We start from the raw sequence: 26,597 nt of genomic DNA on the forward strand, positions 1-26,597 counted from the left end.
GAGCGTTCTCAGGTCGCCTGCCCGCGTTTGTTACTGGCAATTTATGGGCGTTCGGTCTTTTGAGCAACTTGGTTCTTTTCAAGGTCTCCCAACGCCGGGGTACCCATTCGCCTTTGTCTCTGCTCCAGGCTAGAGGGACTAGCCCACTTCAATTTCCGTCAAGATCGCATCTTTCTCAGTGACGCCACGGCATCGAGTCGTGTGCCAAAGCTCTGGGAAGACACCGTGCTTTTCGGAAGATTCCCTCTGTCCCGGGGTAGAGCTCGCTGCCTATCCAACCTGGGACTAAGCTTCACCCGACTCCCGGGCCGTCATTATTTCCTTTCCCTTGTTAATTGCCCTCTTCTCCTTCGTGACCCGGTCTACAGCTGTCGGACCCCAACCTCGATGAGCTAGGATTACCGGCGAGACACAAGATATGTGTGGCGTGACTACCCTTTGATGCTTGACTCTTATTTCTGGAACCTGAAGCATGGAGTTCGTGGATGCTATTGGGTTAGTAATGATCGATGGGTGTGCTCAAGGTTTTCCGTGACTCAGTGGCTAATGCTAGACTACCCTTCTAGAGAGCTTAAAGCTCTTCCAGATGGCACCCACCTACTTTGTGCACGACAGAGCGCCGATGACTATGGGCAATACGATGATCCCACCGCGGTCGATGAGAAAGGCAAAAGTGTGAAAGATTTGGTGGAAGAGGCAACGGCTCGCAAAGAGAAATTCCTTTCTTGCATGCGTATCCTTGCGTACAATGCAGACGGCATCGAAGAACTGCAGAGCTGGGTCTTGAGCAAGTTGGATGATACCCTGGAGAAATGCGACCTTTGTATCAAGCAGTATTACATAGGGAAGATCTGGCTCATGGACCTATTGAAGGAGGAATATGACGAGGAAGACATCGAGACTTTCTCGCAGCGAGTCGACGAGATAGACATCAAACGTGTCACGCGTAACTTGTCTACTGCCGTACAGCAGCTCAGGAGCGTGCCGCCGGAGAAAATTGTTTTGAGCGTCCTGGACCGAGCAGCCTTGTTATCTATCTTCGAGACACTGAGTTGTGAGGCCATGCTAAGGAACGATGGCCTCCTACAGCAATTCTTTGACGAGCCGTTCCGACTGGTTCAGACAAACCGAAGCCTAAAGATCAATGACTACGTGCCTGCGGTAACTCGTTTCCTCTTCGATTCCAACCAGGGTAGAAGTTTCTGGGCCATCTCCACCTGGACACGATACTCTCGTCCTCCAACCACACTCGAGTTCGATTGGGCAATCCGGGACGGTCTTCTCAGTGCGCTTCAGGCTGGCTCAGCCCAACCGCACCAATTCGCGCTAGTTCAGCGTCTGTGGCGTGGAATGCAGCTCATTACGAAGAAACTAGACAGCTCACAGATCACCCATCAGCTCCGGGCTTTGGAGATTGATCCTTGCCGATTGTCTGTTGATCACCTTGCCATCCCTACCCCTGGTCTAAGGTTCCTTCTTAACACCATTCAAACGATGTTGGAAAAGGCTCCAACCGATTTCTGGGATGCAATGCAGACTATTTCGCCGCAAGCAATCATTGAACATACCCTCAATAACCCCCAATTTCTTTCGTTTTTGATGCAGACTGCAGATGGCGAGCCTTACGCGAAATCGGCTCTGAGAGATATGCTTTCGTGGATGCTGCCTTTCCTTTGCTCACTCAAAGGCGCACACAAACCATCAGCTTGTCGAGCCTTCGCATTGCCATTGCTGAAGCGTTTTCAAGACAAGCAATTCCCTAATTTGGCCCGCTACCATTGTTTTCACGTCGGCCTGCTCTGCCTCCTTCATACCCTCCGCTTCTTCACGGATAATGAAGGGCAACGAAGCTCGGTGGGACAAGTCGTGCTCAAGGAAACCATGGAAGTTCTTGAGGAATGTATCCATATCATTTTAGAGCCACCGACCTTTAGCGTGGAGGCGCAGCTTCAGGAAGGTATCGTCAACTTATGTCTCGACGTCGTTCGCAACACGCTAGCATTGGAATGCCAATCTTTGAAGAGCGACTATGAGGTTATTTTGAAATCCGGTACTCTCTCGCATGGTGTCTCGACATCTACGGGGCCTATCTGGGATGCTGTCGTTAGACATCTCCACCAAGACAACCTCGGGCTCTCAACGTCGGCCTTACTGGGGATTCTGCCCCTTGTGGGTCTGGAGAAATTCCCTACGAAGGGGGAAACCAATCAGGAAAAGACTCATTTCAATATGATCTATGGTCGTCTTACCCACCTGTCCTGCCAGATCATCGAGCGGCTGGCCGATTTTGACCCGTCCCACGTGAAGAAACTCTTTGAGAGTCAAGATGTTACGTGCTCGCTGATTTCCACGCTATTCGCAGCTGACCTCAACACCTACCAAGCTGCTATCGACATGATTAAGAACCTCAGCGGGCAGTCAGCTCGTCGAGACGCCATCTCGTACTTGCTGGATTCATACTTCAACACCAGCATGTACGGTCTCAGCTGGTCATTCCGACGAATCTCCACCATGAAAACATTTGCGTCTGCGCCAAGAATGATTCATACCGGTCGTGACATCGTAGAAATCTTTTGTAACAGCCAGACAGGCATACTGCGAACGCGCAGTCTCAAAGACCGCCGGGAGGTACTTTCACTACAGAAACTATGGGAGTTCATGTGGCTTGCGTTGAGTACGATTTTCGACGAGACCGAATCCTGGCATATGCGGGGCAATGAGAAATCCGTAATGCTTGAATTCTGTCGCGACACGATCGAGTTCGCCGATTTTCTCTTCAATCAATATGGTGTTTTCCTGGGTGCGGTGGGCGAAGCTCTTCCGGAGGCGTCCCAAATCTTTCTCAAGCCCCCAACGGTGACCATGAGTGCAATGGTCAAGTGGCTGAGACTGAAGGATGATTTTTTGGCCAACACCCTAGTGAACCTTGTATCTCAGTTGTTGCGGAGGCTGGGGAGCTTAGAGGTCACCACAGTGAAGTCAGACGCTCTCAGTTTCATCGAAGGCGTTGCAGTGAATGGGACCATCAAAACAATCCTAACCCCGCGTGACAAGGCGGAATTGGTTCGCTCACTCGAGGCTTATTATAAGAAGCCCTTGGTTACTGCTTCCACCGCTTCACTCAAAAAACAGTCTTCCATTACTGCATTCACTAAGACCGCTGAGGTCTCCAGCCCCACCTCTCGTGCCAGTGAGGATACCTTCGACGATATCCCCGACTCTCATCTCTTGGAACTCTCTCGCTCTGTGGAACTCAACAAAAATCGCATCGCGGCTCAAGCCAAAGCCAAACCCTCCCCCAACATGCTCACCGTCCAGAGACCACGGCTGCCCTCTGGGTTGGCCAGCTCGGCTAGGGCTGCCATCCCATCGCGCCCCAGAGACGATGTGAGTAGTGTGTTGTCTTTCCGCGAGAAGCGCGAGCGGGAGAAAGAAGCCAAGAAAAGACGAGACCTCGAGGCAGTGGCCAAGCTGAGGAAAAACATGCCGGCGCGTGGCGTCGCCGAGCAGACGGCCGAGCAAGGATCAGGGCTGAAAGGTATTGGTATCAAGGGTAAAGATCACGCGATCCCCGGCGAAAGTATGATGGTTTCTTCTGGCTCAGAATCTGACTCGTCGAGTGAAGATGAACTCGATAAGGAACTCTTTGGCGCCAAGTCGAAGAAGCCGGAGGCCGTCAAGGCTTATGAACAAAGCAAAAAACAGTCCGTGCAACAACAGCCCGTCAAGAAGGTGAAGCGCCACCGCTCTATGAAGGATATGCGAGCACGATTGTCCCCGGATTTGTCTACCCTGCACCATGCTATTCTGGCCTGGGATTACTTCGCAACCGGTGATCTTCCGCCGACCTCAGAGAAGCGGGACTATACCTTGGTTTCCAACACTTTCCGCTCCCCCACGGACTACCAGAGCACCTTTGAGCCTCTACTAATCTTGGAAGCCTGGCAGGGATTCCAGCAAGCCAAGGAAGAAGGGATCATCCGGCCTTTTGAAGTGAAAATCATGTCCCGTCTCACTGTCGACTCCTGGATCGAATTTAGCACCCAGAACCTCGGCCCCCCCTCCAAGGACTTTTTCTTCAGCGAAGGTGATCTCATGCTGTTCTCGACGTCGCCCAACCCCACTCAGGACCAGAATGCCGGCCATGTGCTTGCCCGTGTTTACCACATCAACCGTAAGGGCAACAAGCAAGAGGTCACCTTCCGGATGAACCCAATAGCCGCAAAAAGCAGTATATCTTCGGCCCTTGCAACTGGATCTACTGCCTGGGGCGCCAAGATTACCTCGCTGATTCCCGTGGAGCGCGAATATGGTGCACTAATGGCCCTACAGTTTTATGATCTGGCGGATGAAATCATCCTGGCCAAGCCATCTCCCATCTTAACTTACTCCGACGCCAAAATGCAGTCCTTCATGGACAACTACACTATCAACCTTGCCCAAGCTAAGGCAATCCGATCTGCGATCGATAACGACGGGTTTACGCTCATCCAGGGCCCTCCGGGGTCAGGAAAAACAAAGACCATCACCGCACTGGTCGGAAGCCTTCTGAGTAACGTCCTTGCCAATGTCGGTATTCCAATTGGGACCGGCAGTCATGCCCCGCCACCCCCTTCCCGTAAAATCTTGGTCTGCGCGCCCAGTAACGCCGCGGTGGACGAGCTTGTCATTCGGTTGAAAACCGGTGTAAAATCAATCTACGGGAGCACACATAAGCTCTCGATCGTCCGTCTCGGCCGCAGTGATGCGATCAATTCTCAGGTGCTTGATGTGACTCTCGACGAGATGGTCAACAAACGTGGCAGCCAAGACCCCGCAGCAGGGAGCGGACCCGATCTGCAGAAACTATACGAAGAGCACAAGCAGACAGACAACGCGTTCAAGGAGGTTCGCTCGAAGCTCGATGAGTTTCGAGCAAAGGGTTCGCCTGTCCCCGAGGCACTGGAACGCGAATTCGAGCTCCTGAAAAAGAAGCGCTCCCAACTCAGCACGGATATCGACAAGGCCCGCGACCAAAACCAGTCGACAGCGCGAAATGCCGAATTGCACAAACGTGCTGTTCAGCAACGCATCATCAACGGGGCTCATGTCATTTGTACCACTCTCAGTGGTTCCGGGCATGAGATTTTCCAAGGCATGAATATCGAGTTTGAAACGGTGATCATTGACGAAGCGGCTCAGTGTATCGAACTGAGCGCTCTGATTCCTCTGAAATACGGCTGTTCGAAATGCATCCTTGTCGGTGACCCGAAGCAACTGCCGCCCACCGTTCTGTCCAAGATGGCGTCCAAGTTCCAGTATGAACAGAGCTTGTTCGTCCGCATGCAAAAGAACCACCCGAAAGATGTCCACCTGCTGGATGTCCAGTATCGTATGCATCCGGAGATCAGTCGCTTCCCGAGTATGTCTTTCTACGACAACCGGCTCCAGGATGGCGATGGCATGGCCAAGCTTCGGACTCGGCCTTGGCACCAAAGCGAACTTCTCGGCCCTTACCGTTTCTTCGATGTGCAAGGCATGCACCAGAACGCTACCAAGGGCCACTCTTTGATCAATTATGCTGAGATCCGGGTCGCGATTCAGCTCTATGACCGTCTGCTTACGGACTTCAAAGGCTACAATTTCAATGGGAAAATTGGTATCATCACCCCGTACAAAGGCCAGCTGAAAGAGCTCAAGCAGCAATTCTCACACCGATACGGCGAGGATATCCTGAAGAAAGTTGACTTCAACACTACGGATGCCTTTCAAGGTCGCGAAAGTGAAATCATTATCTTCTCCTGTGTCCGGGCCTCCAACAAGGGCATTGGTTTCCTGGCTGATATCCGGCGTATGAACGTTGGTCTCACGCGTGCCAAGTGCTCTCTGTGGGTGCTGGGTAGCTCTCGCTCCCTTGTGCAGGGCCAGTTCTGGAACAGTCTGATCCAGGACGCACGCACCCGCAACATTTATACCGAAGGCAACATCGCGCAGATGCTCGACAGGCCCCAATTCACCGGCTACAAACATGTTGAAATGGAGGACGTCGAGACGATGCCAGCGAAGGCCGTAGATCCGACCCCCGAGAAGAAGCCGGAGGATAAACCCAAGTCTCCGAGCCCCGTTGAGGTACCTCAAGTCAAGCCAGTCGAGTCTTCGGGAAAGTCCCCCAAGCCCTCGATCCGAAGCCCGGGACCTGCTGGCCTCGGTAGCGTCGGCGCAACTCCAGCCAAGCCGGGTCAACCTCCGGTAAATAAGCTCAAGCGGCGGAGGAAAGAAGAAGCTGATCCTTTCATTCGGCCAAAGAAGAGATAAGAGGAATTTGCATGTAACAGTAATCTTTTAGCGGGTCCTGATGACCATGTATCACTTAGAGAATCGCAGAAATCTCGCCCGACTATATTGCTCTACTAGTACTAGTACCGGCGACAGGCAATCGTAGCTCGTAGCCCAAACCCCACTTTTGGGTCTTTTGACAATTAACGGCACAGTTGGATGGCCGTGTGGCGCCCTCGCGGCCATGACCGTCGATGACTACTCAAACGGCTGCTATCCATGGATCCTGCTATTCCGTAGCTGTTTCTGCTTTTGCCTGGTGGCGTCTATAACCACGGAGTATTTTTGCCTCTGATCTATCGCAGATTCGACAGATCCGGGAAGTCATTTATTTCAGTCCGCCAGATCGCGGAGATTAAAGATCTTTAGATCTGTCGACCTGCGGACTGACGCAGAACAGGGCGGTGGATCCCGGATGCAAGGAAGAGGCGATAGCGCACACCGATCTGTAAATAAATCGATCCGAGTTTCTCCACTTTCCTCCCGCAGTCTTCTGCTTTTCGACATATTGGCGTCCATGAATCTGCTGGCCCCTGCACCGGCAGCTCTTTCGGCGGCTATTCTTGTCGAGAGAGCTGTAACCCCTACTAGATGACGGGGATTCTACCATCCGACTGGCAGACCGGCTTGGTGTGTCAATCTACTTACTGCCTTTACCCGTGTGGATCCCTGATCTGCGCGAACTGGACTTTAGTGGACAGCTCATAACCTGACGTCGCAAACATCCCATGGCCCTAACGGCTTTCATCGCTCCAATGGCTCTAGAGGGGCTCAAAGCGCCGCGGGCCACACCATCGGGTCCAGGGCCCCTTACGTGTGCATCTCGTCCAGCCCATTTCGAGTTGTACGGGAGCACTGGGTGAATACCATCGTCACTCGAGTTCGCAGAGCCATGCTGTTCTGGTTGCACATGAACAACAGGACAATTGCGCATAGCTCTCTGCAAGGACCCAATCATCACCTACATTGTGGTCGGGCCTGGGCGAGGCTGCGATGGTTTGCCAATTTCACCAGCTGCTGTGTCATATTTCTACTGCCAACAGGGCAAACCTAAATGGCCTCCAAAAGCGAGGAACAAAGCCGACGACTGGGGCGGCTCCCCCCCCTTTTTGTTGCAGGAGGGGATGGTCCTTTTTCCACTCTGCCTCGATTCTAGCTTCAACTGTATCTGTGCCCTTTCCAGGCTACCTGCTTACCGTGGGTCTAAACTTTCTCTTGCGTCTTGATGGTCATGAACGGCTACCATTCCCCCCTCTTTTCAATCCTGGTTCGGATTGACAGCTCAGCTCAGAGAATATTAAATCCAGCCTGTCTTCCCCCTCCGCGCCCTGTCGCCGAAGTTGCTGCTGCGACTCACTCTCTCCTTCGGTTTGGTTCTACGAAAAGCTTCCCTGCTATCACGTTTCGTCATCGCTGTACATAGTGGCTTTTCTTGTAAATAGTACCTGTCGTTTTCTCTAATCTTGGGCTATAATACCCTCTTGTCCCCCTCCCCTGTTGGCCCAATCTCTACCAAGGTGAGCAATCGACGAGCAAGGAACATACCTCAAAGACTTTTCTAACAACGACAAAGGGACCTTCTGACCTATCGATTCTCTTCCATATGCAAGCGATTGCTAGTCTGGTGACTTACGCGGCCAATTGATGCACCTTATGCATCATCGGGACATTGTACCTGACAGTGCCGTTGCACCGAGTCCCATTGTTCCAACATACCGGTCCAATTCTGCTCCCAAGTCTTCCAAATCTTCCAAATCCTCTAAGCGCAGAAAATCCAGTATGGCCTCTTCAGTCTCTGGCTCGCCGGAGTCCACGGTCTCCCGGGGCAGCGTTCCACGCCATCAAGCTCGATCTGCTGGGATGGCAGAACGCCCATCTCGGAACGAAAGCCTTTCCGACCTGGTGCGGTTCTTCCAGACACAGAATGTACCTCCAGCTGGCTCGGTGACATCTCCAGATTCGACGACAGCTCTACCTACTGTCGAGTCCCCGGAGGCCAAGGAGGTGTCGAAAGACCAACTGAAGCCCCTCCACCGTCGTCTTTTGCAGTTCACCCAACGCCAGAAGAAGGACCCATCTAGCAAAACCAAAACAGATGATCACCAACGGCAAATTGAAGCACTTCAAAGAGAAGGCTATCTCCTCCTGCTCCAAAACAAAAAGGCACAGCACATCGATCGAAGGAAAGCATTGATCAACCCAAGAGCAGCCTCGATCGTGCCCTCTCCAGATCAAAGAAGCAAGATGTGGAATCTATCGGCCAGCCATGGCTACAAAACAAGCCAAGTACCGATAGCCAATCAAGCTATAGTAAAAGGCGTCTATCCTCCTTGGATCTCAACGATATCGGCTCTATGGTTGACGTCGCGGTATCCATATCAGAGTATAATGACCCATCACCGCCTCCCTACCAGCAGTCTGGCTCAAATATGGCTGAACCCCGTGATCTGACTACAGCGTCTCAAACGACATCTGCACTTGCATCGGACAGATCATCATCAGAAGTTCAGTCTCAAAGAACTACCGAGTCGTCAATATCCCCCTCTACCTCGACATCTGTGGTCGAGACACAGGAAAGCCGCCCACAGGAAAACAGTCGCCCATGGCCATCAACTTCAATTGATCCAAGCATTCGAATCGACGAAGAAATCACCTCCGACTCTCCGAGACCTGCCCTGGGAAGGAAGCCTCGTGGAATACCAGAGAACTCTGACGTTGATCATGATACACAAGAGCAAACTAGTGGTTCAAGCCAGCTCCTACAAGGTCCCGAACATCCCCCTATTCCTCCTCAACAGACTCCTGCAAATCCGTCTCCGCCATCTTTAAAGCTATTCCCTGATGTGGCGCCACTACGAGTCTCTGGTCAGAAGGCTCGAAGGATGTCTGCAACGCCTCGGTATCAAACACCGCCCAAGCCGGCCTCGACAGCCTCATCAGATGCTTGGTCCGATGGAGAGACGCCCAGGCCACCAGCACAGAGGCAGTCCCAGAGAAATTCGTCTTCAACAAGCTCCCGCGTGAAGAATGACGAGCCCGTTTGCTCCGGGGCCGTCAACACTCCTACAACCTCAGCTAAAACAGCCCCTGGAGAGAGGACGTCAAAACCCGCACCTGCACAAAAGCAAAGCAGAGTCCGGCCTCCCTCGCTTGCTATGGGAACCCTGCAGGCATTTCCTCTCCCGGCCCCCACCAGGCCTTTGCCATCAGTGCCCAGGTCTAGCAATCTCACCGTTCCAGTCGATACAAAGGCGCATGCTATCCGACCGGTGCGCTCGGAGTCAAAAGCTTTGAATCATCAAGCCTCGCAGCCCTCGCCAATATCGGAGGAGCCTCGGGAGGAGCTTCGACCCGCTACAGTTCTTGGGCACATCAATACCGCAGACACAGCAAACGACTTTGATGATTCTGAGCCACCTCAATCCCTTCGTACAACTCCAGAGCGTTCCAAGTCTACTTCGCCTGAGGAAAACACACCAAGACGAAGAGCCGCGAGTCTCCATGGGCCTCGCATCCATCACCTTCCTGAGAGTCCTCCAAATCACTCCGGCGACCGCAAATTTGATGGCTTACCATTGGGTGAATCCCCCTATCTTAGGGCAACAGGCGCCTGCAAAACCTCATGGCAAGCGTGCTGCACGGAAGGGTCTGGAGATCAATGCTCGCCTCGACCGAAAGAATCTCCCATTCGGTCTTCCTTCTCCTCCTCCATCTGCTGCCTTACCGCTAGATCCACCACTCCAACAAAATGCTGGGCGCTCGGGTCATCGAAACTATACTGCTCCTACATTGGCCGGACCTTCTAAGACGTTAGATTTGGCTTTTAACCCTGCTAATCATAGATCTTCCATCATTTCTTGCAGTGACAGCTCCAGGAGTAGCCTCCGGCATGAAAGAATCCCTGAGACTGATGAGCTCAGCCGCGCAGGTTCTCCACTGCCATCTTCTGACGATGAATGCTTTGGTCCCAGCTCAGGTGCAAAACGCTCCGGTCGTGCTGCAGATAAGACCCAGCCACGTTACCCTGTGCGTCGTGGTTACGATACAGTCGATAGCCGCTCCTCTAGTCATCGATCGCGCCTAGTGCCGCCAATCAGATCAATGACGCCCCAGGGACGTAGCCCTCGCAGTTTTGAACAGTCCATGTCTCCAGTGTCCCAGTATTCTCAATCCACACATCGCTCTTACGAATCATCGAACAACCACCTTGGCCAAGGTTCCACCAACGACGCCGCCCAGCTCCTTGCAGACAGAATCTCGAATCTCGAACGCCAGAACCAAGTTCTTCAGGCCGCTCTTATGGCTGCACTTAATGCTGGTGTGACCCCCAACTTGTCACACATCAACCTTCACGAATCTGCCGTTCCAGCTTCCTTCCATGCGGCGGCAGATCCCCACCCGAATCGCTCAAACTCTAGGACTGAGAGCTGGATGAAGCCATCCCGCAGCAGCGAGCAGGGTGGATTCAACACCCCGAATTCCCTTCGGTATGAAGGAGGCAGCACACGATAACCGAGAAGTTTTTTGGGGGGGGTTCTAATTACGCATTCACGTATGTTGCAGCGCACGGTCATGCTTGATCTTCCCCCTCTATTTTTTCCATCTTCATATTTTGTATGGTCCCTTTGAAGGCTAGTACGATCTTTTGAATGTTCGATATTTTTGGCGATTATGGGGCTATGTTCTTCTTCAATTTCTATTTTCATACTTTTCTCAACGATACCACGTTTTTTCCGGTGAATTGAATGTCATTTGGTCTCTTCCATGTATCTCAGCTGGCATGGCATGTGGAGTGTAAGCAGAAGCGTACCAGTTGAGGCAGTTGATAGTATATATATTGGCACTAATCTGGGCATATTTTTGATAGCCTTCTTGACATCGATCTGAACATACCCAGCATGTAGAGTGTAGCGAGGGTACAATCAATCGTTCTGTCGAGTCCACAGCATGATGGTGGAATTTATCGCTCTCATCATTGTACCCGAGAGGGATATATTTTGCAAATATTAGAAGTCCCGCAAAATCTTAGTCAGCAGTATTTTGACGGCCTAAGGAGTTCCAACAGCACATTTTCGGTTCGAGTGACCTTCAAGTGCTAGAGTACATGAGACGAGAGTCTGCTAGCCCTGCAGGTACATTGCATATGATCAGTCGGGGTCGGCGCAAGCCATGATATTCACCGACTTCAACTAATCTCTTGTCCCGACGACTCTCCTCCTTCACTTCCCTTCCCCCCGCGCAGAACCCAACGATGGCCACGCAGGTTAGTTTAAAGCCTGGCAAAGAATGCTTTCCAATTGTTTTGGGAGAATCTAACAATCGCGGAACTAGCGTCTTCAGCAGGTGCCTCAGCATGTCACCGCGCTCCTTTCCCACCTCACCTCCCGTCCCGGAGTGCAATCCACCCTGATCCTTTCCCGTAAAGACGGGTCCATCATCCAAAGCACCGGTGAACTTGCCTTCCAAGAGACCAGCCAGTCTCGCCTCGCGCAGCCAGCTACATCCACCACCGACTCTACCTCTCCCCTGCAGACCACCGACTCGGGTACCACAGATTCTGCCCCTAAGTCTCCTACGTACCAGCCCTCACAAGCCGAGGCGCTAGCGGCACATATCTTTGCCTTTGTCTCGAGCGCATCCGCCCTAGGGATGTCGCTATCCAACCCCGGTTCTCAGACACAAAACAGCGACTCTTCATCAAGGGCGTTGGACAGCTCCTACGATACGTACGGCAATGGAACAGGCACGTCTACCCCTCGAGAGGAGGACCGCGATTCGCACAGCTATGATCGTGAAGAAGATGGAGAAGTAAAGCTCCTGCGCATGCGAACCAAGAAACATGAGATTGTCGTTGTGCCTGATCGCAAGTATCTCCTCTGTGTCGTTCATGACGCGTCGGGCAACGGCCCCAGCGCAAATGGGGCTCGGACGAGGTAATTGAGACAGCTGGTATTTTTCTCTCCTTTCGGTCTGCATTGATGCTTTGGCGTCTAGCGGTTTCTGTCCAGTGCCTTCTTGTTTCATCATCTTTCCTACCTTCTTTAAAATCACCTGTATATGAGCTTCTCTGGCTTGGATTTCATACGATATATACCCGATCGAAATAAGATTTCTTCTGCACCTACGCCTGTGCATTTGGCTGCGATTTGTAACATAACGACTTTTGTAATTTGATCTGACCTCTATAGCGGAGGCGCTTCGTAGGAATATAGGGGCATGGACATGTCCATTCTCTCCGAATTTGCTGCGAGTTCAAGTCGCCAGTTGAACATTGGAACACTTGAAGCCGACCGAGTCAAGCTCCTGGTACCAGTGCTAGTTGTGATAGTATAATAAAGAGTCTGACTTGTATTTGAGTGTTAGTATAATTTGTTCAACGCTGTCCCGTACTCCGGCCGGACCAAGTCCGCTATCAAGCGTCCCCACGCTACCCCCTCTTCGATGGAGACCCGAGTCCTTCTTCCCCAACATCTGCTGGATATATTTTGGGACTTGACATATTTTGAGGTCAGTACAAACAATCAATATGTTCGATGTCACTGCCGCTCCATTTGCATTCCCCGCTTTGCAGCAGAAGCAAGTCTATATGGACAATGCGGGTATGTCGCTATCTACTAGCAGCCTTCCGTGGTGATATCGGAAATGATGAGACCTAATAAATTGAAGGGGGAAGTCAAGTTCTGGGCACTGTGGTTGAATCGTGAGCACGCCCCTTCACTTCAAACTTGACATGGTCCTTCTTATCGACCTCTAGAATTCGTTCATACCTCCTGAACACAAACGTACAGCTTGGAGCCACATATCCCATTTCCAAAGCATCAACCAGTGCATACATGAAAGGATATGAGGCTGGCGCCAAGTTCATCAATGCGGAGCCAGAAGAGGTGTGGAACGTCTTCTTTGCTACTAGAGTAAGTCTATAACTCATGATTCGTAGATCAGCATTGGCGTCTCGACCACTCAGCTTCTCCATAATCTCTCGACTGCGCTAAAATTCGAGCCTGGGGATGAGTTAATTCTCTCCAAGCTTAACCATGAGGCCAATACAGCCCCCTGGGGTAAGAATCGCCACGCGATTGAAGCTGACTGTCAAATGGTGGGCCTCTTCCGATCCTCGCAATCCCACTTGTGATGTGACGGACTTGCAGGCTCTCCTCTCGGATAGAACGAGACTGGTCGCCTGCCCCCATGCTTCCAATATTACAGGGACCATCAGCCCCATCCGGGAAATCGCAGATGCGGTTCATGCTCATCCTCGAGTACGTTTCTCATCACGTTTCCTATATCGCATACCCCGTCCATGGGGACTGGGGACTGCGGGCTGCCCATTATCCGAGGCTACGATCCTTTCCAAGGTCCTGAGACGCTAGTTAACTTGCATTTGTCATGAATAGGCTCTCCTCTGTGTGGATGGCGTAGCCTTAGCTCCCCACCGCCAGGTCGATGTGAAAGCCCTTGGCGTAGACTTCTACGTCAGTATTCCCCTCCCATCTCCTACAGGCCTAAAGCCTGTTCCCCACGAAAAGGCGCCCCCCCCCTGCTAAAAGTCAAAAACGAAAAGGCGTTTTCTTGGTACAAAGTCTACGGTCCCCACCTGGCACAGCTTTACGCCTCCACACGAATCCATGACCAAATTCAGTCCCTGGCCCACTTCTTCAAGGCCACCGACACGTTAGACCTGAAGCTCAACCTCGCCTCGGCCAATTATGAGCTGACGCAGAGCATCCCCCACGTCGTCGAGTACTTTGGATCTAATCCCGCAGCGACATGGGCCGCTATGGCGGCCCATGAGGAGCGCCTGCAGGAGATCCTGCTCGCCTTCCTCACTGCGGATGAGCGGATCACTATCATCGGCGACCCGTCGCCGGCGCAAGACCGCCGCGTGCCGGTGATCAGCTTCATTATCCGTGGCATGGGTAGCCAGCAGCTTGTCGAGGCTGTGGAGGCGCGCACGGTCTATGGGTTCCGCAGTGGCCACATGTACAGTCACCGGTTGTTGGCTGATGTCTGCGGCCTCGCGAATGTGGAGGATGGGGTTGTGCGAGTGAGCTTCTTGCACTACAATACGGGTGAGTCTGGGTGCGGGGGGGGGTTTTTCGTCTCCTGTTCCTTGCTTCTTGCGTTCTTGGTTTCCTTTTTGCCCCATGGTTCCCTGACCAGGGCCGGTTCTGCAATATGTCGCGTGGCCCCGGCTGACTAGGCAGCAGAAGCCGAAGTGCGAGGGTTAGTGGAGGTCCTCGGGCAGGTGCTGGGCGTGTGGCCCAGCCAATCTCGGGCGATGCCGCGGATGGTTTGTCTCTCTGATGTGAGGCTCTATTGAGTCATCAGTGGTCTGATGGGCCCTTATCGGGGGGTCGCAGTGGTCTGCCTGTGAAGCCATGGGAAGACATCGGATTTTGGACAGGTGGGCCGATGACGATATCGGATGCCCAAAGATGCATGGGGGCCCTCTGAGATCGGCAATCAGTCGAGTCATGCTAGCTATGGAATATTCCGTGGATTCTACGCCAGTATGGATTCCACCCCGTATGTGACGATATCCAAAATTACGCAGTCCGTATCAGGGAACTCCGAAAACGGCGTACCGTGCTGTAGTACGTACTTGAGGGGGCTGTGAATGCCCCCTGTAGCATAAGGAGATCATGACTAAACTATGAGATTTGCCCCCTTATCTATTAATACTCCTCACGGGGCACGGGATAAAGGCGCCCGGGCTGCGCCTTCAGGAAAATCTCGAACTGCCGAATGACTTGCAGGGAGTTTTGGGCGTTGGGAAGGGCTTTTTGACGTCTTTTCTGGACTTTTTTTTGTTGTTCGATCCTTTCCGGGTTCTTCCCCCCAGACTGCAGGTGTCCCCAAGCAGCAACGCCGTTCGCGGCCTTCTCCAATGGCTGGAGTCGTGACCCGCGGGTGGGGAGGCCAGAGCGCCCGCAATGGATGTGATTGGCGGGGCGGGGGAACAGCGTGGCAAGGTCGTTTATGAGTCAAGCAGGCAGAAAGAGCAGTGGAACCAGAAGGGGACCATTCATGGGTGGTGACAGAGCCTTTCAGACCATGAGCCACTCAGAAGATAAAGATTACCTGCAAATTTACTGTAGTATGGTCTGCCTAGGGGGGTTATCCTGAATACGAAGTCACGGTAATCTTAGCAAAGAGACCTGCAAGACCATCTACAACACAGGGTCACCCAGGATGATGCCGACAATAAAAGCCCAGATCAAAGACATGATGCTCTCATCTCCTAGGAGTAGGCGAGTACAGCGTAGAGAGCAAAAGCAACGTGAGTCACGGAGTCCAGTACCGCAGACTTTCTTGCGCCTCCTAGATTTCTTCCCGCCACCCTCGCCACAAACCCTCCCCCCCCTCTTAGTCACGTTAGTCACGATCCCTCCCCCCCCAATTTCCCTTATGCCCAAGGAGTCATCTTTGGCCCTTTCCTTTTCCCCTTCAGAGCCTAAAAGACTCTGACTCCCATCCCTCCTCTAATCATCTCCTGACCTCGTCTGACTCCTACTCTCCGCTCCTTCCGCCCCGCCTCTTTCCTCTGCCTAGACACCTCGACTGCCTGAAAGCAGCCTCTTCGGAGATCTGCCTGTTCATGCTTCGGGTGCCTTGATTCTACTTCCCTCTAATTTTTCCCTTTCAAAATGTATACTGTGTCCCTCAGTCCGATCACCCAGGTTGTCGCTATCGATTCTTTCTCCCGCTCTCTCTTCATCTAAACGTGACGCCAAGTCTTGTGTTTGCTCCGGGGCTCGAATCTCTATAGCCTCAACTCTGGTGTGATCGGTCCCTGAATCATTCCCCTTTTCGCCACTTCTTTTTCTTTTTTTCTTCTTTAAAAAAAAAAGGCGGGCTTATACTCCGCCATATAATATTCCCCCTCACCCTTTCTCCGTGTCAAAACTGGCGCTTTTCAACTTCTAGGCTCTGCCGTCGCCTTCGTTTCCAAAGACGGTTCCTGTCTTCTCGGCCTTCGTTCCCGGTTCCCTGTTTCACGGTATCTTGACCCCTCAAAAAATTATACAAACGGTTTCCAAAATCGGATCATCCTTGGTCGGGTGCGCTATAAGTATTTGAATCTTCATGAATCCTTCCGCGCCTCCGGATATGCCGGGGATGGACGTCCTGGGTTTGCATCTCTCGAACCCGGGCCTATCAGGAGCTTCCCACGCTCACCCTTACGCCTCCTCGATTTCCTCCTCCGCCTCTTCCTCTTCCTCTTCCGTCTTTTCGCTGGATGCCTCCCAAAGCTCGATCTCCTCCACCGCGACCAACCCGGTCGATGTGATCTGGGAGAACGACGCAGATAGTCAGGTGGGGCGAAACCCATGCCCTCGCAGCTATGTCAAGGGAGCTCTCCCTAAGGACGCTGCGGTGCCTGCCGAGATGCGCATGCATCCTCGTCGCACCAAACCTGCCTCAACCAACGGTCCCACTAGCGCCCGCCCTCCGCCTTGCCTGCTCCGCCAGTCGGAGCGGAAGGTGAACTTTGTGGACAACCTTGTCGGTAAGTCGTGCGGCCTCGAGCACTCTTTTCTCTTTTGCCTAGACTAAGCTCTTTTCTGCGTGGAAAAAGACACTGCGTCGCAGATCGTAGAAAACATCTGGCCGCTATCGGCCGCCGCATCCCGCAGCGATGCCGCGACCGGGTCCAAGGGCGTTCTTCCTCTCCGGACGTTTATTCAAGAAACCCTCCGTCGCTCGCGCACCAGCTACAGTACCTTGCAGGTGGCGCTTTACTACCTGATCAAGATCAAGCCGCATGTCCCCTCCCACGACTTCACCAAGGAGCAACCTCGGGATCAGTCGATGATGCGGGCCATGCAGTGTGGCCGTCGGATGTTTTTGGCGGCTCTGATCCTGGCCTCGAAGTATCTGCAGGACCGTAACTATTCCGCTCGTGCTTGGAGCAAGATCTCCGGTCTCAACACCCTGGAAATCAACCAGAACGAGTTGATGTTCTTGCAAGCGGTGGGTTGGCGCCTTCACATCTGTGAGGCGACCTTCCAACGTTGGACTGACCTTGTCCTGAAATTGACTCCAGGTGCCGGTGGTCCCCCTGTGTCCGAGGGTCAGTGTTGGCGCACGGTTCTGCCTCGTCTCACTCCCGAACTCGATCTCGACTCGGACGCCGAATCGATGACTCCGGTTTCGGGCATGGGAGGCATGGACCTTGGCCTGGATTCCCCGTCCCCTCGTAGTATGCCAAGCAACGACTACGTTTCCAGTTCGCGTGAGCAGACGCCCACCTGCCCACCGTCGCTTCCACGAACCCTGGAGCCGACCCCTCGTATGGAATTCACGACTACGCTGCCTCCGGCGCTTCCTCGTCCTTCCATGCTCCCGACTCCTCAGATGACCCCTCAGTCGCATGTGGTGACTACTCCTGCCGCGAGTATGGCCGCATGTGGCGCCCGTCATTCATCTATCGGTACCGCGATGTCCCAGGCACAGAACATGGGCTTGGCGCGCTCGACACTTGATCAGCGCCCGCCACTCTCGTTCTGCTCTCGGGCTTCGTCGCTCGATGGATATCCGACCACGATTCGCCGTTCATCTTTGGCTCGGTCGACCTCGTCAGCGTCGTCTCCGGATTCTATGATTTCCGATGCATCGACTCTGTCGTCTCGTTCGTCGCGCTCTTCGTCGGTCTCCAGTGCTTCGGGAACCAGTGCTCCAGCACCTCCGCGTCTAGCCGTGAAGGCTACTCTGCGGTGTACTAATAACTCTCTAAAGGAGAGCCGTAAACCTTTGGTCGTGGCGTCTCCTATTGACGAGAGTAACTTGGTTGTTCTATATAGCTCTCCCGAGAGTTACTCCAGTGCCATGGGGTCTCTTCCTGACCTCTCGAGCTATTCTCTGGATAAGAGTCTGAGCGAAGCCGCCCAGAGTCTATGCGAATTATCTGGCGCCACTCCCGAGCGACGTCAGTGCCGCAAACGCGGTCGCACGGGATCGGACGACCTCTTCCTCCAGAACCATGTTCGCCACCTGATCGATCTGGGAGCATCAAACCCTTCCGTTGTTCCTGATGGTCATCGGGCGAACTCGTTCCTGGTCGGAGATGGTTCCGCCGTCTCCGGGCCCGCGGGCATGAAACGCGCGTGCTGCGGCAGCGAAGCACGCAAAGTCGCTTTAAACCCCCGCCTGCGCGCAGATTTCATGAATTGATTGGCCCTTTGTCGTTACGGTGTAGAAAAAGCCCTTCTGTTCTCTTTTGATTTACCGACCTGATTCCCTTTCACCCTTTCGAGGCGATCGAACCCGAGTTCCCCGAACCCCCCCCTATACCTTGTTTTGTACATATTCCGTCAAAACCTCCCGGGCTACTCGGTCGTCCTCTTACGAGTCCGACGGTTTCTCACTGAAGCTCAACGTGTACGATGAACGTGGTTTTCTTTTTCCTCGTCATCCGGCTTTTTTTTTTCTTTTTTTTTCTCGCTTTCTTTATAATGCTACGCATGGAGTGTGGTGGGCATTGGTCGGGTGGGTTCTGATTCTCTTTACATTATTTATCACCTCTAGGGAGGAGTCGACCGATGTTCTGTACTACGTCTTCATCCCTGGCGTGAAAGGCGCCTTGGGGGGTTTGGGATGCGGCGTCCGGACGCCCGGATTGCATCGCATATACGGATAGCCAATCGTACAGATCTTGGATAATTTGGTGTCTTGTGAAATCGTATCAGTAGTCTATGAATGCTGTAGGATGGCGGCGCTTAACGCTTTTGCAAATTTTTCTACGTCGGTAGATTGCTGGTGCAAGCCGAAGATACTCTGTCTCATGGGCCTTTCTGACGTCTCATCTACCATAGGTACCAAGCTTCGCGAGATTGAAGTGCAGACCTCGCGACGACATCGCCAGCTGGTGGTCTTTTGGCATGTTGTACTAGCAAGTTGTACTATACGAGCGTGCCAGGGAAACGCTGAGAAATATCTACACTGACTAAGAATTCAGTAGCTTTCCACTGGTTATTGCTCCATTTGCAACCCTTGCAACCTACTGGTATCTCTGTGTCGAACCACGAGAGCTCATTACTATCTGCGAGGGCATTTGTCTCATCTCTGAGCTCTGGTCTCATTCTTACTGCACCGATCCTCCAGTTCTGCCATTCCAGTCAGCTTTCCGCAGGCCCTGGCCTACTTTGACAGAACTGGAACGCACTATCGGAAGAAGTCTGACCATGCATCCCCCTCGGTTTTCAGATGACGATGGCCTAGAGTCGCACCAGGGGAGTCGCTCGCCCAGTCGCTCGCCCGCTTCCACCCCTTTTGATATCGCACCATATGGGACGGCTCCTGATCCGAGACATCTGATTTAGAGTTCTGGAGTGATTTTTCGGGCTTGGAAGAGGAATTCGATAAATTGCCGCGAAGGATCAAGAGAGAGAAAATCCTCGCAGAATAAGGTTCCCGCGATCATGCGATCAGATAAGATCAGCCGACGTTGGGATATCCGCCCTTCCGTCTCCGCACTTCGTTCCCCCTCTTCCCTTTTTGTTTTCCCACTCTTGATCTTCTTCTTTCCTCGTAACTCATACCGTGGGAAGGATATCCTCCCCAGTTTGATGCAAGCCTCACTATGCTCTGGAAGCCGGTCTTCAATCTCGTGGCTCTGGTCTCGGCGCCCCTCGTCGGGGCCTTCGTCATCCCGTATGACCCGCAGGTTCTTTTAGCCAACCATGAACAGCGCCTCCCAGAGTCCAGCCCTCTGGACCAGGGCGTTGACGCCTTCACGCGCCCCTCCTGGTTCACGTCTACCCTCCTAGCCCGTCGGCTGCTCGCTCTGTCGTCGTCGGGGGTGGTCTCAACCACCTTCCCGGACCCAGTTCCATCCTCGGCTCATGCTCCTTCATCTGTCGCGGGGCTTCCCATCGGACTACGCGAGTACACCGCCGACTGCAACTCCTTTCTCCCCGAGCACTTGTCCAACGACGACAATGGCGACCCCACGATCCTTGCTCTCCGTGTCGCAACGACTTTCAAGAATATCAATGCGGGCTCGAATCTGTCCTTAGAGCTGGACTGGTGGGATCACATTGACCAGGCCGGCCCCGTCTACCCTGGCCTCCCGCGCAGCCCAGCAGCTCTGCCGCGAGTCACCTTATTCGGCTACCTCGAGGCTCTTCCCCCTCTCACCGACGAGGCTGCCACTCGGTTAGAGCAGTGTTTCCTCCAGGCCCACCCGGACGCCAAAGTATGGCTTCCGGGCGCATCGGGTTCGCCGCACTCCAGCTTCTGGGCCCGCTTGATTGTCACCCACGCGTACTGGATCGGCGGATTTGGGGATGTCCAGCAAATCGGGTGGATGAACGTGACGGAGTGGAAGGGAATCCGGCGTGAGAGCAGCATGGATGGAGTGGGGGACGGCCGGGGCTGGACGCATGTGCGACTTCCGGGGAAAAGCAGTGATAGGCGTGAAAGTTTTTCATCGTCGGAGAGTTCAGTGGCTTTTCGGGTCGGGGGATTTCGCCTTCATACACGAGAGAGATCGAGATATGAGCCGTTCATCAGCCCATGTACTTCTAGTTCTTTATCTGCGTAGGGGCCGCCTCTGATTCGCCTGCGCTTATCAGCGCCATGACGGCAAATGCGGAGAATACCCCGAAGCGCTTATCTTCCTTATCTGAGGGCCATCGTCCTCAGTCGCTTTAAGCCCTGCATTCTTCGGATTTGCGTTTGCATTTGATATTTATTGGAATTCTGCTCGGAGGGGAACTTTTTTTCAGGCCGGGGCATGAATACCGTCGATCTCTTCCTAGTGCTTTGATAATTGCATTCTGCTCATTACCAACCCCACCCACCTTTTGTGCCAGACCATCCTTACGCCCTCGCTCCAAGCGGGATAAAACAACAAATGCGACTCTCTAGGCCTCGCCTGCGCGTCGCGCAGGCCGAATCAGCCTTTGCAACTGGCAATGCAAGATGGACGAATCGCGATCTGGACCCGGTTCCATTATTAGGGCGGAAATGGGGCGTCGTGAGCTTAATCTGTACGCCCAAACTTGAAACTGCTTCGCCCGACCCCATCCCAAGTCCCACTAACGGGTTTGTTTCCCCTTAGCCTATTGGATCTCGGATGCGTTCAATGCAGCAACTTGGCAGTTTGCGAGCAGTATTATCGCCGTCGGTCTCACCTACAAAGAGGCTATCGCGATCGTGGCCATCTCGTTCTTTATCATGTCTTTCGTCATCGCGGCCAACGGGGCTGTTGGTGCCATCTACCATGTTCCGTTCCCCGTAATTGCTCGTGCGAGCTGGGGATTCTGGGGCTCGTACGTTGCCATCGTGTCGCGGGTGATCCTGGCGGTCTTCTGGTTTGCCATCCAGAATGTCAATGGGGGCAATGCGGTGCGTGTCATGATCGGTGCGATCTGGCCAAGCTACCTCCGCCTGCACAATAGCATCCCTGCGTCCCAGGGTATCACGACGAATGGCATGGTGGCCTTTCTGATCTTCTGGCTCTTCCAGCTCCCATTCCTTTACATGCACCCAAATAAACTCCGCTGGCTCTTCGCGGTGAAGTCGATCTTGGTTCCTATCGCATGGATTGCTATCCTGATCTGGGCGTTCGTCGCCGAGAAGGGGGGAGGGGGGATCTTCAAGCAACAGAGCGCCTCCGTGTCTGGATCAAAATATAGCTGGCTATTCTTGGCGAACATGACCTCGGTCCTGGGAAACTATGCCACCCTAAGTGTGAATCAGGTAAAAAAGACGTAACCCTCTTGCGGGGACACTCCGCTCGACAGACAGCATCTGCTGACAAAAACCATTTTTCTAGTCGGATTTCTCTCGCTACTCTCGCGTGAACCCGCGCTGGCAGCTCCTCTACATTCCTATGCTGCCCATCATCTTCACCTTCATCTCCTTCATCGGCATTGCTGCCTCCTCCGCGGGGCAGACCCATTATCATCTTGCATCGATCCCGTGGGATCCCATGGAGCTTATCAGCCACTGGCCAAACCGTGCCTGTCGGTTCTTTGGGGCCTTTTCGTTTGCCTTAGCTTCTTTGGGCGTCAACATCTCCGCCAATTCGCTGTCGGCGGCAAATGACTTTACGGCCCTCGCCCCGCAGTATATCAACATCCGCCGCGGGCAGATCCTGTGCGCACTCCTCTCTTGGGCTCTCGTCCCTGGAAGATCCTCGAGTCGGCGGGGAATTTCTTAACTTTTATGTCCGCCTACGCCATCTTTCTGGGTCCGATTGCTTCGATCATGATGTTCGATTTTTGGGTCATCAACCGGCGGCGATATGACACGCTTGCTTTGTATCAGCCCTGGAATCCTATCTATCGCTATACATCGTCCGTGTCTTGGTTTGGGGGAATCTCGATCTGGGGGTGGAATTGGCGAGCGGTGGTCGCATTTCTGGTCGGGGTGGCCCCTAGCTTACCCGGACTGATCAACGCCGTGAACTCTTCTATCAATGTCGGTGCCGGCATCCACCCATATCAATTCGGATGGCTGCTCGGGTTCTGTGGGACGACTGTGGTTTACGTGGCCCTGTCGTGGTTATTCCCGGCCCGCGATACTCAGATCGATCATGCCGTCCTGCCCGATGAGGTTTATGACGAAAGGGCAATTATCGTCGAAGGAGTGGATACAGATAAGAGTTCCGACAGGGAGCCGCGCATCCAGCATGAAAAGATGCCGGTCGTTGGTTGAGGGTTCAGGGATCTGGGGGGGGTTCTTCTTGTCTGAATTTGAATCTGGTTCTCATGCCCCCGATCCGTAGGCAGTAGCTCCTTTCAAAACCTTAGTAACACCGGATGACGCACGTCCTAATTCGCCCCCTTCTTCTCGCGCACTCTTTAAGCCACGATCCACCGCGGGCATAAAGCGGGCTGTAAATACTCGGTAGCGATCCTCGCGGGTCTCATACATCTCTCCTTCTTCGTCACGAGGCTTTCCAAATAAGTTCAGATAGGCGTACGGCGCCGAGGACTCGGACACCATGTGATGACCCGTGTGAGACAGCGGGAAGGGCCATGCGGAAGCCACTGATGGATCTTCTTGCGCAGACCCGGCATCCCCCCTGGAGGCCTCTGGAGCTCCAATCCCCGCGTCGAGGAATTCTGCGAGCACTCCGAGTACCTTCACCATAGGTCGTCCCTGGCTCCCCGACTTGCCAAACGAGGCCCGACTCGATGACCACCGCGCTGACTCCTCGGTATGCCATCCCAATACTGACAGAAAGCAATTCAATGTTTTGATCCATCCGCCTGCGCACGAGACCACCTGCTCTCCCGCTGCCTCGACCAACCACGACAGGACTTCCACAGCCGAGACGCGGATATCAGCAGCGAGATGGGTCATCCCCGCTCGTACATAGGGGAGCAGCTGCACAACGTGGTCTTCGACGTCGCTGCGGGGAAGGGTTCGGAGGAGCTTGAGTAGCTGGGTGCGTACGTTGTTGTTGGCGTCGAGGAGCAGTGGCAGGAGGGATGGGAGCATCACGCTCACGGGTTGCGGAAGGGCCGAGTTCACAGGGCGGGAGGAGATCGATGTAGTTAGATGAGCGAGCGAGTCACGGCGCTGGCTGTCGGACTTTGACGAGAGGAGAGAAAGGTGGTGGGCGAACTGGCTGTCGGATGACGGAGCGGAGAGAGTGAGGGATTGTTGGTTGAGGACGATGGCTGATGGTCTGTCAGATTAAACCGTTCTGTTTGAAATTACCAGCCATCAATGAGTTGATCCCATACCTTTTGATCGGAAACTTGTATCCGTGAAGTTCTCTGGTTTGGCCTTGGTCTTGCCAACCTTGAGCTTCGGTTTCTGCGGAGTGTCAGAATCAATTGTCCCTGGCGGGATTGGTGTTCAAGGCTCACCTGGAAGTCCTTCTGCTTCTCCTTCTTGCGCTTGGCACTAGACCCCATGGCTGCGTTGTGTTGTTTCTTTCTTTCTTTCTTTCTTTCTTTCTTTTTTTTTGGGGTTATGTCAATTAGCTCGTTGATTAAATCCACGATTTCTTTTTTTTCCCGTCTCCACGTGATTGATAGCGATAGCGGCCTCAGGTGTCGATCAATTTGTCCATCTACATTAATTTCTGCTGGGCGTTTCATTGGAGGGCGAGCATTTGTTCATCAGTACCTGGACCTGGATTTCAAATGAAGAAGCCCTTACTCTTAGCTCCGTAGCCGTACGGAATTGTTTTGCTGTATGAAGCCCTGCGGACTTGGGTGGATTACTTGTTGACTGTCAGCGGTTTCATAAGCATCAATTGATCGAAGGAATGAACGAATAGGCTCTTCTATTGCACCATAATAATTGTTGTGCCGAGGGCAACCCTAAGGAATCGAGATCCTGGGTCGCAAACCAAGCTATGATACTCGACCCTCATCATGTTTTTAGCCTCGACCGGGGCGGCCTTGGCCGCGAGCATGGCCGCTTCACGGCGACGCGAGTGATTTCAGCCCTGGAGGACTGATTGGGACTTATTTCATGGTGGCCGAACAGACCATCATTGCGGAAAGCTCTGAGCTCATCATTCGGGAGAGAGCTATTGCTAGTTTGCCGGTTGGCAGTGACGCGGGGAGTGCATTGGGTACGTTCTACCTACTAGGAGCTATACTTCGAAATTGCTCTAATATCAACATATGGAAACCCTTGCATCATTGTATCAGTGGTGTCATTGTGGCCTTGGCAGAATGGCGAGATATCTACTGGCTGTACATTAACCCAAGCTTTGGATTTACAACCCCATTGATTAGGGAACTGTTCTAGCTTGCCCCTGGACTGAGGTTTTATCGTAGGAAACCTGGGTGGAGGCCGGCTGTCCGATCACACCGTGAAATGTTACATTGCGAAATACAACGGTGTGCGGTAACACCGTGAAGCATGTAGGGGTGTGGATTCCTGCTGACGCTCCCAAGTTTCCTGAGATTATGCGGTGGGCTGTCGCTAGTCTGGATAGCGAAGACTGGCCCCAACTACGGGAATTTGGGCGTATGGGAATAAAGATATAATTCAGATACGCCATATAAGTCTCAGACAAGAGCTCTGTGTCAGTACAATATATAATTGCCATTGCGAGACATCAACTACATAGATTTAACTCGCATCTGAAGCCCAATATTAGTATGAATCCGAGCCGGTACTGGGACTCGATACAAACCCTGCCCTCCGCCCCCAAGGGCTTTGGCTACGACTTCATGAGCCTTTGCCATTGGGGAGTTCTCAGGAGGCTCCGTTTGGTCGTCGAAATCCTCACCCGAGAAGTTGTCTTGGATTGGGCGGTCCATTGGCTCCAAGATGGGCGTATCCGAATAGCGTCGTGTAGTAGTCTTGTTTTCCCCTATCGCCGATCAAACGATCAAACGGGAGTCAATAAGGACCGTATTTCAATTTTCTTTTTCGGAAGGTCCTCCTTCTATCAAGTATGTTACGCACCTGGCTCGAAACGCTTGGCTATTCTTTCGCGTACCCCACTGGCCGACTGTGATATTCTCTCGGCGTAGGTATCCGGTTGAGCCATCGAGGTCTCGAGCTCCTCGGAGGCTTCTAGAACGAGTGAGCCATGTGGTCTTTAGTATGGGCCTATTTCCAATTTACCGTCTGTATGAGCAGTATCGCCCTATATCAGAATCCATCAGAATGGGGTTATGCTACAAGTGGTCCTCAGCTTGCATACGTACCGCAGAGCCAGACATGGTGAAATCGCCTTATGGTTGATTTCGATGAGACGACCGACGATAAAAGTTGATGAAAAGCTACAAGATCATGCAGCAGGATGACTGAAGATATTAGGTCAAGGAGGCGAATGAAGCTATGGCCACCGTCAACATGACGTGAACCGCACATCTACTAGTGAGAGCTATCGCCACCGAACATGCATACGGTTGAGGAATCGCCCCGAGGCCACCGGTTCGTGTTTTACCATCGGAAAGTACTTAAATTACTTGCGCGCGGAGGAAAAAAAGGATCGAAGTTGTCATAATCAAGTTCGAGTCTAAAATATCAGCCCCTCATTTAGAAACGGGGCGAGCAATGCTCAGCAGCTTGAAGGCTCGTAACAAGCAAAAATGAACACAACATGGAAAGGACATGTCGATGAAAGTTGAAGATGAGGGGGAAAAAAACAGAGGGGAAAAAAAAGAAAAGAAGAAACAAACAGACAAGAGATGCGCACTTCTGCCCGGCGCCGAGCCATACATTAAAAAACCCCCAAAAACACAAGAAAACAAAGAGCTCGGCGACCGGACAGACGCGATTGTATCAATCAAAAATCACTCAAAACCATTAAAACACGTCACAAAACACAAAACAGGAATGGGCATAATCAG

At 52.9% G+C, this 26,597-nt stretch overlaps 10 protein-coding genes across 10 annotated transcripts; 8 read left to right on the plus strand and 2 right to left on the minus strand.

The window, feature by feature from the left end:
* Window positions 1-472: 472 nt before the first annotated feature.
* Window positions 473-6,294, plus strand: N7468_000680 (putative tRNA-splicing endonuclease; the record flags this gene model as incomplete). Its single annotated transcript, XM_058469977.1, has 2 exons — window positions 473-495; window positions 567-6,294. 2 exons carry the CDS (start codon window positions 473-475, stop codon window positions 6,292-6,294), a joined length of 5,751 nt encoding a protein of 1,916 aa, XP_058336008.1.
* A 1,665-nt stretch (window positions 6,295-7,959) lies between these two features.
* Window positions 7,960-10,827, plus strand: N7468_000681 (uncharacterized protein; the record flags this gene model as incomplete). Its single annotated transcript, XM_058469978.1, has 3 exons — window positions 7,960-8,561; window positions 8,633-9,846; window positions 9,914-10,827. 3 exons carry the CDS (start codon window positions 7,960-7,962, stop codon window positions 10,825-10,827), a joined length of 2,730 nt encoding a protein of 909 aa, XP_058336009.1.
* A 739-nt stretch (window positions 10,828-11,566) lies between these two features.
* Window positions 11,567-12,252, plus strand: N7468_000682 (uncharacterized protein; the record flags this gene model as incomplete). The annotated part of the gene is made up of 2 exons (XM_058469979.1): window positions 11,567-11,578; window positions 11,647-12,252. 2 exons carry the CDS (start codon window positions 11,567-11,569, stop codon window positions 12,250-12,252), a joined length of 618 nt encoding a protein of 205 aa, XP_058336010.1.
* A 589-nt stretch (window positions 12,253-12,841) lies between these two features.
* Window positions 12,842-14,635, plus strand: N7468_000683 (putative aminotransferase; the record flags this gene model as incomplete). The annotated part of the gene is made up of 8 exons (XM_058469980.1): window positions 12,842-12,914; window positions 12,982-13,015; window positions 13,070-13,199; window positions 13,253-13,411; window positions 13,464-13,574; window positions 13,710-13,791; window positions 13,842-14,384; window positions 14,520-14,635. The coding sequence occupies 8 exons, from the start codon at window positions 12,842-12,844 to the stop codon at window positions 14,633-14,635; spliced, it is 1,248 nt and encodes a 415-aa protein (XP_058336011.1).
* A 1,766-nt stretch (window positions 14,636-16,401) lies between these two features.
* On the plus strand, window positions 16,402-18,489 carry N7468_000684 (putative G1/S-specific cyclin Pcl5; the record flags this gene model as incomplete). The annotated part of the gene is made up of 2 exons (XM_058469981.1): window positions 16,402-16,825; window positions 16,895-18,489. The coding sequence occupies 2 exons, from the start codon at window positions 16,402-16,404 to the stop codon at window positions 18,487-18,489; spliced, it is 2,019 nt and encodes a 672-aa protein (XP_058336012.1).
* Window positions 18,490-19,897: 1,408 nt separating this feature from the next.
* Window positions 19,898-20,736, plus strand: N7468_000685 (uncharacterized protein; the record flags this gene model as incomplete). The annotated part of the gene is made up of 2 exons (XM_058469982.1): window positions 19,898-20,701; window positions 20,731-20,736. 2 exons carry the CDS (start codon window positions 19,898-19,900, stop codon window positions 20,734-20,736), a joined length of 810 nt encoding a protein of 269 aa, XP_058336013.1.
* A 436-nt stretch (window positions 20,737-21,172) lies between these two features.
* On the plus strand, window positions 21,173-22,483 carry N7468_000686 (uncharacterized protein; the record flags this gene model as incomplete). The annotated part of the gene is made up of 3 exons (XM_058469983.1): window positions 21,173-21,308; window positions 21,380-22,020; window positions 22,097-22,483. 3 exons carry the CDS (start codon window positions 21,173-21,175, stop codon window positions 22,481-22,483), a joined length of 1,164 nt encoding a protein of 387 aa, XP_058336014.1.
* Window positions 22,484-22,533: 50 nt separating this feature from the next.
* Window positions 22,534-22,980, plus strand: N7468_000687 (uncharacterized protein; the record flags this gene model as incomplete). Its single annotated transcript, XM_058469984.1, has 1 exon — window positions 22,534-22,980. One exon carries the CDS (start codon window positions 22,534-22,536, stop codon window positions 22,978-22,980), a length of 447 nt encoding a protein of 148 aa, XP_058336015.1.
* A 51-nt stretch (window positions 22,981-23,031) lies between these two features.
* N7468_000688 (IPI1/TEX10 family protein) lies at window positions 23,032-24,233 on the minus strand (the record flags this gene model as incomplete). The annotated part of the gene is made up of 3 exons (XM_058469985.1): window positions 23,032-23,951; window positions 24,018-24,090; window positions 24,144-24,233. Coding segments are annotated over 3 exons (1,083 nt in total), but the record flags the coding sequence as incomplete, so codon positions are not given.
* Window positions 24,234-25,365: 1,132 nt separating this feature from the next.
* On the minus strand, window positions 25,366-25,964 carry N7468_000689 (uncharacterized protein; the record flags this gene model as incomplete). The annotated part of the gene is made up of 5 exons (XM_058469986.1): window positions 25,366-25,376; window positions 25,430-25,609; window positions 25,705-25,815; window positions 25,867-25,888; window positions 25,950-25,964. The coding sequence occupies 5 exons, from the start codon at window positions 25,962-25,964 to the stop codon at window positions 25,366-25,368; spliced, it is 339 nt and encodes a 112-aa protein (XP_058336017.1).
* Window positions 25,965-26,597: the final 633 nt, after the last annotated feature.

The sequence above is a fragment of the Penicillium chermesinum genome (assembly GCF_028974085.1).
Source record: "Penicillium chermesinum strain IBT 19713 chromosome Unknown utg000001l:1.0-1975020.0:1.0-1976611.0, whole genome shotgun sequence".
NCBI classification, from domain to species: domain Eukaryota; kingdom Fungi; phylum Ascomycota; class Eurotiomycetes; order Eurotiales; family Aspergillaceae; genus Penicillium; species Penicillium chermesinum.